Source organism: Equus caballus, chromosome 11 (assembly GCF_041296265.1).
Source record: "Equus caballus isolate H_3958 breed thoroughbred chromosome 11, TB-T2T, whole genome shotgun sequence".
Lineage (NCBI taxonomy): Eukaryota > Metazoa > Chordata > Mammalia > Perissodactyla > Equidae > Equus > Equus caballus.
Window position 1 is genome coordinate 47,922,805 of NC_091694.1, and position 12,095 is coordinate 47,934,899.

General features: G+C 36.2%; 1 protein-coding gene across 1 annotated transcript in view; it reads right to left on the minus strand.

Annotated features, from left to right (window-relative positions):
* The window catches only part of UBE2G1 (ubiquitin conjugating enzyme E2 G1), a 106,641-nt gene that overhangs the window by 19,320 nt on the left and 75,226 nt on the right, over positions 1-12,095 (minus strand). The window contains exons 3-4 of the mRNA XM_023653287.2: positions 8,267-8,364; positions 2,335-2,513 (exon numbers count right to left, since the gene is read on the minus strand). Of these exons, the coding sequence (XP_023509055.1) occupies positions 2,335-2,513; positions 8,267-8,364 (277 nt within the window). The remainder of the gene's footprint in view (positions 1-2,334; positions 2,514-8,266; positions 8,365-12,095) is intronic.

The following is a 12,095-nucleotide window of genomic DNA, read 5'->3' on the forward strand; positions in this document are numbered from 1 at the left end:
ATATAAATTCTTTAGCAATTTGATTCTCTCCCCTACAAGTCTATAAACAAACTATCAATCAAATATAAGGGCAGGATAAAAACACTTCTAGACATGTAAGGACTCAAGATTTAATTCCCATACACCTTTCCAAAACATTACCCAAGGATAAAGTACAGCAAAAGGAAGTCAACCAAGAAAAAAAGAAATAGGATCCAGGAAACAAATGATCCAGTTCAGAAGAACAGGAAAGAGAAATCCAAGGATGGCAGCGAAGCAGCAGACTGAGTTAATCTAATCTGGAAACAAAGGATGGAGGGACCTAGGAATTTCCTTCCTGGAATAGGTATCAGTCATTGAGAGGTTAGAAGAACATATGAAAATATGATAAAAGGAATACAGTGCAAGAGGGAAAAGCAAGTAAGAAAGGTAAAGAGAACTGTTTACAAGAAAGCTATGGTTTAAATATGAGACAACTGGTTAAATCAGAAAAATAAGCAGTGGGTTTCAAGAAAAAGGATATAGATTCTGCACAAATTGCAGTGTTGAGATCAGAAGTCATGTTTGCATATTTCAAATTCATATTAAGGCCCATTTCTACCCTTATGGAAATGTTTAGCATCAAGAGAATGACCCGTTGTTTCACGACTCAGATGTTTTGAGGAGATAATTTTTGCATATTCATATTCTCAAGTATTTGCTCTTAATTTATCCTTCATGAAGATTAAAACACAACTTGTCAGCTCTGATCTTATTAAAAAGAGCTAACAGTCGACCATAAATCAAATGAAACAGTAATTAGTTCTCTCAATATATGATTTCACAGGACTTTTTAAAAAAACTATCACCTCTTCTCCCTTACTGCCTCTTATGTTGTCTGGACTAATACTTGACTAAATAGAAAGAATGATTTTCTGCCAGTTTTTCCTTCAATTTGATTACTAAATTCAAAAATTCAAAGCCACAAATTTACAAGGGGGTTATCCATGTAGTGTTTTTCTACATACAAAGTCTCATTCAAGTTTTAATAGATTGACTTAATAGGTTCTTGAAGTAACCCAAGAAAAAAGGTGAATTTAATCTCCTGGCTTTCATATATACTTACAAAAGTTCCAAGACCTAGAACAAAAAGTATTTCAAAGAAGGAGAGAAGGCTGAGGAACTAGGACTATTCTAGATTAAAGGAGTAATAAAACATGAATACAAAATATAATGTGTATTCGTAGAGTCTAGATTTTCAACAGAAAAAAGCAGCTATAAAGAACAATATTGGAGAAAGTTGAGTATGAACTGTATATGTACATTCAATAACAGTACTGTATCAATGATAGACTTGTACCATGCTTATATGGAAAGATAACCTTGTTCTTAGAAGATATAGGCTGAAGTGTTTAAACGTGAAGACTTAGGATATCTGTAACGCATTCACACAATGTTGTAAAATCTCCACAACTGGTGAATCTAAGTAAAGGGTATAGAAGTGTTTATTTAACTAATGAAACTTTTTCGTAAATCTGAAAGTTTTAAAAATAAAAACAGGAATAAAAATATAGACTTTAGGTCTGGCCCGGTGGCGCAGCAGTTAAGTGTGCACATTCTGCTTCTCGGCAGCCCGGGCTTCACGGGGTCGGATCCCAGGTACAGACATGGCACCGCTTGGCAAGCCATGCTGTGGTAGGCGTCCCACATATAAAGTAGAGGAAGATGGGCATGGATGTTAGCTCAGGGCCAGTCTTCCTCAGCAAAAAGAGGAGGATTGGCAGCAGATATATATGGACTTTAATAGGAACTTGATACTAAATTTCCTCCAGCATGATAACAGTATTATGAAAGAAGGTGTCCTTATTCTTAAAAGACCTAGGTTCAAGTATTCAGGGGTGAAGCTTAGTTATGTCTGTAACTAACTATCTATCTACCTAATCTACTTATCCTGTCTATCCTATCTATCTATTTATCTATCTACCTATTTCTGAGGAAGATTAGCCCTGAGCTAACATCTGCCACCAATCCTCCTCTTTTTGCTGAGGAAGCCTGGCTCTGAGCTAACAATATGCTCATCTTTCTCTACTTTATATGTGGGACGCCTGACACAGCATGGCTTGATGACTGGTGCATAGGTCTGCATCCAGGATCCAAACTGACCACCAAAGTGGAACATGCGAACTTAACCATTGCGCCACCAGGCCAGCCCCTGTAACTTATTTTTATACAGATTCAGGAGAAAAATAAATGGATATAAATATACAGATACACACATACAAATATTCACACACACAAATATACACATAAAGATACTATAGTTCTCATCGAGTTTAATTAAAGGGAAGCACAGATGTATGCATGTGACCACCTTACCGCAGCATCAACGTTAGCAGGTGAGTCTCCATTAGGGTCTGCCAGCATAGAAATGACACTAATCATGATGGTTTCCACAGTGTGAATAGGGAGCCAGCGTTCCTCTGGCTTTTCATAACCATATTTATCTTCTCCAGGCTCATGAAGAATAGAAATGCATACATCACCATTTTTATCAACTGCAAAATTAGAAAATAAGAGTTTTGTTTAAAATATTTAAAATAATTTGGTTATACATAAAATATCTATTATAGATGTGGCCTTGATTCCCACAGTACTTGTATAAAACACTGAATATAAACAGAAGTTAACTTCCAAAGTGGAACCTACTAACCTTTTAGGAAGACAACAGATTTTACAAAATAGGATCCATCTGGCAAACCCAAAAGGAATGTAAGCTATCTTTTTATTTGTGCAAAACTTCAAGACACCTAGCATGTAGAGAGTGCCTAGCACTTACATGCAGTAAATACGATGAAATGAATAAATGGTAACTATTGAATCTGTTCTTCATTTGTGAAAAGTAAATGGTCTAAATACCACAACTGAATTTCTATGTAAGGAGTTCCTAGCTTGCCCACTAACTTATTAATTTAAATTGGTGATAGTCAAAGGTCTAGAGACTTTCCTAAGGAAAAAACTGAGAAGTTAACATCATAACATACTTTTTAAATCACATACAGGCAAAATTATATTTTTAGGGAAACGAGTATACTCAAATTCACAAAAGGAACATGGCACATTGCCAGTGAAAATTCACCAATGTAAATGACATTCATGAGGTCCCTTTTCTATAAAATTATTTTAAAATCCAAGCCACAAATTAATTGATCAAAAAAAGACAGGTATCTAAAGTCTAACAAATTTGTGATAGATATAATTTTAAAGCTTATTTTTCATCTTATAAGTTAAGCACTTCTCCTGTTGTTATAAAGCTGGGTAACCAGAACCAAAGTTTACATGTATCACTGCTCTACAACAAATACTTCTCGAATGCATGTTGTGTACCAGGCACTCACTGACACAGGCTGCAGCAGCGAATGTGACAGACAAGGCTCCTGCCTTCTGTGTCTTTTATGTGAGCTTTTCTATAATTAAGGTTCCTCTTCCCAACCCACTCCCACCTCCCAGTAAAATCTGTTAACTAGATCATGAGGCAAGAATAACACAACAAAACTTTTAACAGCACTATAAAGTTCAACATAAAATGCTTATACAGGATTATTAAGATGCTTTCCTCACTTATTTATTACATAGTAAGGATTTTTTCCAAGTCATTTTCTTTGAAAACATATTAAGTGTTTGTAGAGAATTCTATCAGAGAGAATCAACTTAAGATACATTTTCCTTTTTTAGAAATCATTATCATAATCTAACATCTTTAAATTTTTTAACCTATGTCATTTCATTTTAAACATACAGTCTAATTTTTTAGAATAAGGTTTTTAGGCTTTCTTGCCACTGGCAATATGTGAGATGACAGTTTCATTGTCTCTTCACTCAGAATTAAGATTTTTCTTTATCGATAGTTTTTAAATTTCACAGATGACATCTAGTTTAATTAGCATTTCTAAATGCTTTTGGGAGTGAAAATTTTCCATGAATAGAAATGTCTTTTGTGAAATGTCTGTTCTTATCCTCTTCTCATCTATGTACTCAGTTTTTAGTTTTTTATTGCCAAACTGTCTTAATCTTCCCTGTTTAATTTTTGCCTGTTACTTTTTCCATTTATTTCAATGCCCCAACAAATGTTCTTTATAGCTGGCCTTGTTATCTGATACAAGATCCATTTAAGAATCCTATTATCACATTTAGTTGCCATTTCTCTATCCTCTTTTAGTCTTTCAATATTTATTACTTTTGAAACAAGAAAATTCTTACCTCTAACACCCAGCAAATAATTGATATTCACTAACTTTTTTTTTTTTAAAGATTTTATTTTTCCTTTTTCTCCCCAAAGCCCCCCAGTACATAGTTGTGCATTTTTAGTTGTGGGTCCTTCCAGTTGTGGCATGTGAGATGCCGCCTCAACATGGCCTGATGTGCGATGCCATGTCCGCGCCCAGGATTCGAATCGGTGAAACCCTGGGCCACCAAAGCAGAGCTCGCGAACTTAACTGCTCAGCCACGGGGCTGGCCCCTCACTACTATTTTTTTTAATCACTTGAAACTTTTTATTCCATTTAGAGTTTTAATTCACTTTGCTGTTTGGTGTGAAGAAAATTTCTAAATCAATTTCCCTTCAACAGTCTCAGCATCAATTACGCAAAAGAAAACACATTTCTTCTTCCTTGTTAACACTAAACTACCTGAACCATGCATACCCTTCAAGCTATCTCCTTTCTCTTGAAGCTATGCATCTAAATTCATGAAAATCTGATTTACCCTCATCTTCTCTATTTACTCACTGCTTGGGCACAGTTTCTCTTTTATCTTACTGTAAACTGGCTTCTGCTCCCCATCAAAATGCTATGACTGTTCTCACAAAGTGGTCTGGAGAACATATTCCCCTGGGTGCTTTTAAAGTCAACCCTTCTAGGACAAGACAATACTGTTGTATCAGTATCTAGGACTGATACTGTTAGGACATCTTCCTGGCCACATTTTCCTCTCTTGCCTTCTGCGACACACTATTTTTAACCCATTCTCTCAGTCACTTTCCAGTTTTCCTTTGCTTTGGTCTGACTTTTGATGTTATCCTAATCTCCAAGATTAATCATTTTTTCCCTGGGTAAAATAACTCACTCATTATATCACAATGTTACCCATCATCTTTTTTTCCTCCAGCTTTATTGAGAGATAAATGACGTACGACATAGTATAAATTTAAGCTGTACTATGTGATGATTTGATATACGTTACCCATCATCTTGATGCCAGTAACTTCCAAGGCCCTAAGCTCACTGCTGAGTCTTGGACTAGTTTTATCTAGGTATCTAACTAGTGTACCTCAAGAAAAACAAGTCCAAAACTGAATACACTAAGCCACGCCAAGCTAGTCTTTACCCTATAATTTTTATAACAGCTTTACTGAGATATAATTCACGCATTTGAGTGCACAATTAAATGGTTTCCAGTATGTTTACAGAGTTGTAGAACCATCACCACAATCAATTTTAGAATATATTCATTACTCCAGAAAGAAACTGTACCCACTAGCGATCACTCCCCATTCCCCCACAACCCTCTTCCCAAGTCCTAGGCAACCACTAACCTACTTTCTATCTCTACAGATTTGCCTATCCTGGGCATTTCACATAAACGGAATCATACACTATGTAGTTTTCAGTGACTGGCTTCATTTGCTTAGCATAATGTTTTCAAGGCTCATCCATGTTGTAGCACATACCAGTACCTTATTCCACTATATGGATATGTTACATTTTGTTTTCCTGCTCACCAATTGATAGATATTTGAGTTGTTTCTACTTTTCAGCTACTATGAATAATGCTGCTATGAACATTCATGTACATGTATTTTGTGGACATATGTTTCCAATTTTCTTGGTTATATACTTAGGAGTGCAATTGCTAGGTTATAAGGTAACTATGTTTACCGTTTTGAGGAACTGCCAGACTGTTTTCCAAAGTGGCTGCACCATTTTACATTCTTGCCAGTAGCGTACGAGGATTCTAATTTTTCTATGTCCTTGCCAACACTTGTTTATTATCTTTTTTATTCTAATCATCCTAGTGGGTGTAAAGTGGTATCTCACTGTGGTTGTGATTCTATAAATATTTTGTAAATGGTCTGTGAATTCTAAATTCTCACCTCTCTATTACCACCCATATCTTGTAGTCAACAAGTGAGAATAACTAAATTTTCCTTCCTGCCACTACTCTCAAGCTTTCATTGTCTCTTACCGGAACTATTGATAAAATCCTCTATCTATCTCCTGGCTATCAGTCTGGCTTCCTCATCCAATCCTTCCTCCCTGAGTGTAATCTTTCTAAAAGGAAATAGAGTCAAGATGAACCTAGTATATAGCTTTAAAACTCATTAATTTAATGAGTCCCCATAGCCTAAAGAACAACGTTCAAGCCAGGCATTTACTAGTCAAAATTCTGTTCAAGAATCATATTCTCTAAGAATCATTCCCTCACTCACTCTTCTATGCTACCAAACACCTTTATAACCACATCACTGTCATCTCTCCATTTCAGCACTAAGTTTATGTGTCTATCTTTCCCTTATAGACAGCATAATATCCTTATAGAAAGAGATCATAACTCATTAATCATCATTCTATCTCCAGTGCTTACCAGATACTCAAATGCTTGCTTTTCCTCTCATTCTTATTTCAGAATGACTTTTCTTTCCTTCCTAAGCCTAATTCTTTCTGTACTTGCCATCCCTGCCCCATCACCTCCTCAGGTATCCTTCTTTCAGGAAGTATCCCCTCTATCAAATCAAGTCTTAATTATTGCATGCTGCAATGCCTTCTCCATTATGGCCTGCAAAACGAAAAGTCTCTTCAACTTCAAACAAACAAAAAAAAACCGCACTCATTTCATCACTTGCCCTCTTAAACTACCTAGGCCATTGGTAGCCTTCCTCTTAACAGGAGAGAAGTCCCATAAATTGCTTACATATATACTCTCATTTAATTGTCACAGAAAGAGATAACCAAGGCCCAAAGAGTCTTTGCCTAGAGTTACACAGCTAATTTGTGGTGGAGCCAACATTCCAAAGCTTTGTTACATCTTCTTTAGAAACAGGTGCAAAAAGATTGCCTATTACACATCAAGTAATTCAAGCGAAGGCAGGAGAAACTGCTAAAAGCCAAGGAAGAGACGGAAAAAATGTCAAACCAACAAAAGGCAGATATCAATTCATGCATCCATACATCATATAGGACTATTGTTAATGCACTCGACCACAAATAAATTGTTAGAGATATTTTTCTTCCCTCCTACTGGTAGAAAAAATAACTGTGTCTTTTGTGATCAATGCTATCTTAGATGCAATGAAATATGGTGGCTCCCTTGGTTCCCAATAGTTCCCCATTCACCAATTCAAGTCTCTCATAAGACCCATGTGTTTTTCAAGCCATTGAAATCCTTGTAATAAACCCTTAATTTATCCATTCATCCATTACTCACTCTCTGATTTTTGCTTAAACTAATATATAAAGGTTTCTCCTCCCTGCAACCAAAAGAGTTCTGACTATGAGAAGCAGATTCTTGTAGTAATCTAAAAACACAACTCTGATTACAAAATACTTAGAAAAGAAATCCTTGCGTGCTCTATCATACAAAGCAAGGCCAAAAGTTCAGGGAGACTGAGTACAAACATAGCTTATCTAGCCTAACCTTTGGCTCACAAAATGCATTTTAAATGGTAGCACATCTTTGGGTAAAAAAGTCAATGTCGCCATTTCATGCACAGCTGTATTGGATGCTTTCCAGAGGTTAAAATACACAGTATTTTCTCTCATTTGACCCTATCAGTCAACTTATGATGTAGGTAGGAGGACATTCTTTTTTTAAAGCTAAGAATATAGATAAAAAAGTTAAAGAGTTGCCCATGGTCTAAGAGCTAAGATGAGAAAATATAAATACAAAATCCAAGTTTAATTACTTCTATGCTCTCTGTAATAGCCAACAAGTCACTGAATACTTTGGAAATTATCTCCTCCATTATAAGAGTTCTCTTACCACTGAATATCACCCACCAAACTTGCCTCTAATTTGGAACATTAAGGGTCTCAAAAAGAGCTGGAAACTAATAAAAATTATTTTTTCATATGATCTCTGTTACTCCCTCTCTTCTAAAGAATCTAATACAAGGCCATGTGCATAATGAACACAATAAATTTAGTACAAAAATTCCAAAGCAATTTCATTGAGAACTACATCTTTGTTAACCTTGAAAACTTCAGTGACAGGCTATCATATTTGTAAATGCAAAAGTAGAGCTAGATACACTTACCATTTGGGTGCCAGATTTCTGTAATGAATTTCATTTTAGGAGGCCGGAGGGGATAATCTTTTGGGAAAGTGAGATGAGCCTTAAAAACACCACCTTCACTGGAAAAAAAACAAAAACAAGTTCTTGCCTATAAGTTCCTGCTTATAAGTAAGGAATCAAAAACAACAAAAAACAAGGGTGCCAGTGCTACCACTATAAATGAAGTAAATGAATAACCTGGATTTCAAACAGTTTACTTACTCAAATGCCCAGTTTAATAAACTGGCATACCTACCATCTTATTAAACTCTCAAAACACTAGTAAAACAAAAGAAATCACTTAAAAAAGGCATCCAGAGCAGATCACACTATTGCTGTGTTACAAACCTTTCTATCACTTCTCAATGCACTTCAAACAAAATTCAGAAGGTTTAACATTGCCTATAGAGGTCAAGTTACCAATTTCTCTATGTTGATCTCAAACTATCACTCTTCTCTCTGGTCCAGCCAGTCTTCTTTCCCTTCTTCAAACATATCAAGCTCTTTCTCATTTGTCGTTCCCTGTCTGGGAACAAATATGCTGACCTTCCATTCATGTATCCATTTATTCACCTCATTATTTAACAAATATTGATTCAGCCTTTACATGTCAGATGCTAGGTGTATAGCAGTGAACAAAGTATAAAGCCTCTTACTGAATTTATATTCTAGTGACTTTCCAAAGTAGCTCTGTGCAACAAAACCTTCTGCACATTGGAGATGTTCCATATTCATGCTGTCCAATATGGTAGCCACTAGTCACTTGAAACACAGCTAGAGCAACTGAGGAGCTGCATTTTTTATTTTATCTAATTTTAATTTTAATAGCCACAGGTAGCTACTGACTGCCTTATTAGTACAGTTCCAGAGCAATGCCATTTACTTAGGAACTGCTCTTCAAGAATTATCACAACAATAGAATGAGTTGTATATGCTAACAACAAAAAACAATGAGATCAAGTCAGTTTCATGGGGCAAAAATGACTAAGTTCCTGCCTTGTGTTCTTTTCCTCTGTTTGAAATACCTTTCTCCCCTTGTCACCATTCAGAATTCAAGCTTATATGTTATCTCTTGAGAAAGATTTTACTTGACTACCCAATCTTAACTAGCCACTGTGTCCCTCTATCATATCGACCTCTTTTCACTTATTTACTGCAAAAGCAATTTGCACATCTGATTCTTCTAATGTTCTATGGACACTCCATCAGAGCAGGGTCACATGATTGTGCTTAAGATCAGTGACAAATGGAATTCTCAGTTCATTAAATGGTTTTCATTCATTGAACAAATATACATTGATTATCTACTTATGTGAGGCACTGTTCTTTGTACAAGGATACAACAGAGAACAAGACATTAGAGATCATTGCTTTCATTTATGGCACTTACCATTCTAGTGGCAGAGGAAAATATCAAGAACAGTATCAGCAATAAATAGTGGAATGATATGAGCAATCTATTGTTAAATTTGAAAAAAGAGGTATCTATAGAATAAGCTCATTTGTCTTTTGATTTTTTTTAAGTATGCTTTTTTTGGTGAGGAAGATTGGCACTGGGCTAACATCTGTTGCTAATCTTCCTCTTTTTGTTTTTTTCCTCCCCAAAGCCTCAGTACATAATTGTATATCCTAGTTGTAAGTCATTCTAGTGCTTCTCTGTGGGATGCCACCACAGCATGGCTCGATGAGCGGTGTGTAGGCCTGTACCCAGGTTCTGAACCAGCAAACCCCAGGCCACCGAAGTGGAGCATGTGCAAGTACCACTCTGCCACCGGGCTGGCCCCGTCCATTTGTCTTTAAGAAGAAAAAGTAGGGGTTTGTTTGTATACAAATACAAAAATGTCTGGAAACATGACACCAATACATAACAATGGTTAACTCTGGAGTACAGGATTATGGGATCTTTTACTTCCTGCTTTGTACGTCTTGATATAGCTTGAATTTTTAACCACAAGCAAGCATTAATTTTTATTGCCTTTTTCTGAAAATAAAAGGAAAATGGGGTGGGGGATTAAAAAAAGAGAGGTAGGTCATTAATACCAAATACCTTCGCATACTTAAGAAAGGCCACTGGACTCCAAGTATAAAAAGTAACTTCGATAATACAATTTTGGTAAAACCAAGAGGAAAAAGACTGCAAAGGATTAAAGAAAGAATGGGGAGGTAAAGTACAAGCATAATGAATAGGACAATTTAAGAAGTTTAGGAATTAAAGAAGATGGTAACTAGATGGGGAAATAGTACAAATGAAAGGCTTTAAAAGAGTAGGAAAAAAACCTAATTTGTTTGCAAGGAGATGGGAAGGTGCTGGCAGAAAGTCTAGAACAGCTGAGAAATTGGAAGAAAAAATAAAATAAGGGTAGTAACAGGCCTAACCAAGAAAAAGAAGGAATATCTTTCCCTTTTGCACAGGAAGAAAAATGATTTGAATGTAGTGCAGGTATCCAGGAAGTAGAAAGGAAGAAAAATGACAAATTTTATGCTCGCCTTATGGCTTTAATTTTCATAATTTATAAGATTATCTGTTGAAGGGAAAAAAAACATGAAGACAAGAGAAATGGAGACTAGAATAGCTGTTGAGGAGAGTGCATTACACTAAGAGATAAGTCTACCTTCTTAGCCTATGTTACCCCAACTGTTTAAGTTAGTGCCAAAATTGGCCTTAGGACACATTAACTATGTGGACTGGTTTTTCAAACTGGGGCTGCACAACCAATTAAGGGAGTCACTAACCAGTCTTCTTTTTAAACAAATAAAAATAGAAAACATAGGGGCCGGCCCGGTGGTGCAGCGGTTAAGTGTGCACATTCTGCTTCAGCGGCCCGGGATTTGCTGGTTCGGATCCTGGGTGCGGACATGGCATCGCCTGGCAACCCATGCTGTGGTAGGCATCCCACATATAAAAAAGTAGAGGAAGATGGGCATGGATGTTAGCTCAGGGCCAGTCTTCCTCAGCAAAAAGAGGAGGATTGGCAGCAGATGTTAGCTCAGGGCTAATCTTCCTCAAAAACAAAAAAAGAAAAGAAAAGAAAACATAGGCACTTATCACAAGTAGTTTGTTTCAATTACATAATCTACATATATGTTTCTATTCACTAAAATGTATACAGATAAGTACACACTGGGTCATGATGTAAAATATTTCTGATAATGAGTAGTGGAAAAAAAAAAAGTTTGAAAGCCACAAATACAGAAAACAACCAAGAATCTACATAAAAAGACATCAGAACAGCTGCCACAAAGCCCATACACTTTATCTGGTAAGGCTAATATACGTTATTATATTACTCCTTGATATTAAGTTAGCTTTCCTAGGTCCTTTAATTTTGATTGATTAGATCCACTTAAAATTTTATATTAGCTGATTGGAATCTCTATCATAAAAATTTGCCTTAGTCTCTTAAATTATTTTCAATCTTTAAAATATCAATCAAATTTAATTAATAGGACTATCCTAAAAAGTATAAAGCACACAATTTTCACTCTGTCTGCAATGCCCTCACCCAATCTGAACCAATTATACTAGTCCTTACAGTTTTTCTCCTATAGCTGGACTCCTCAACATCTCTTTTACCTGTGGAAATCCTATCTAGGTTTTTTCATGGGTGTTTTTTTTCTTTTCTTTTTTTTGTGAGGAAGACTGGCTCTGAGCTAACATCTGTGGCAATCTTCCTCTATTTTGTATGTGGGATGCTGCCACAGCATGGGCTTGATGAGCAGTGTGTAGATCCACACCTGGGCCTCCGAAGCAGAGTGTGCAAACTGAACCACTATACCACCAGGCCAGCCCCTCCTATCTGTTTTTTAAAAA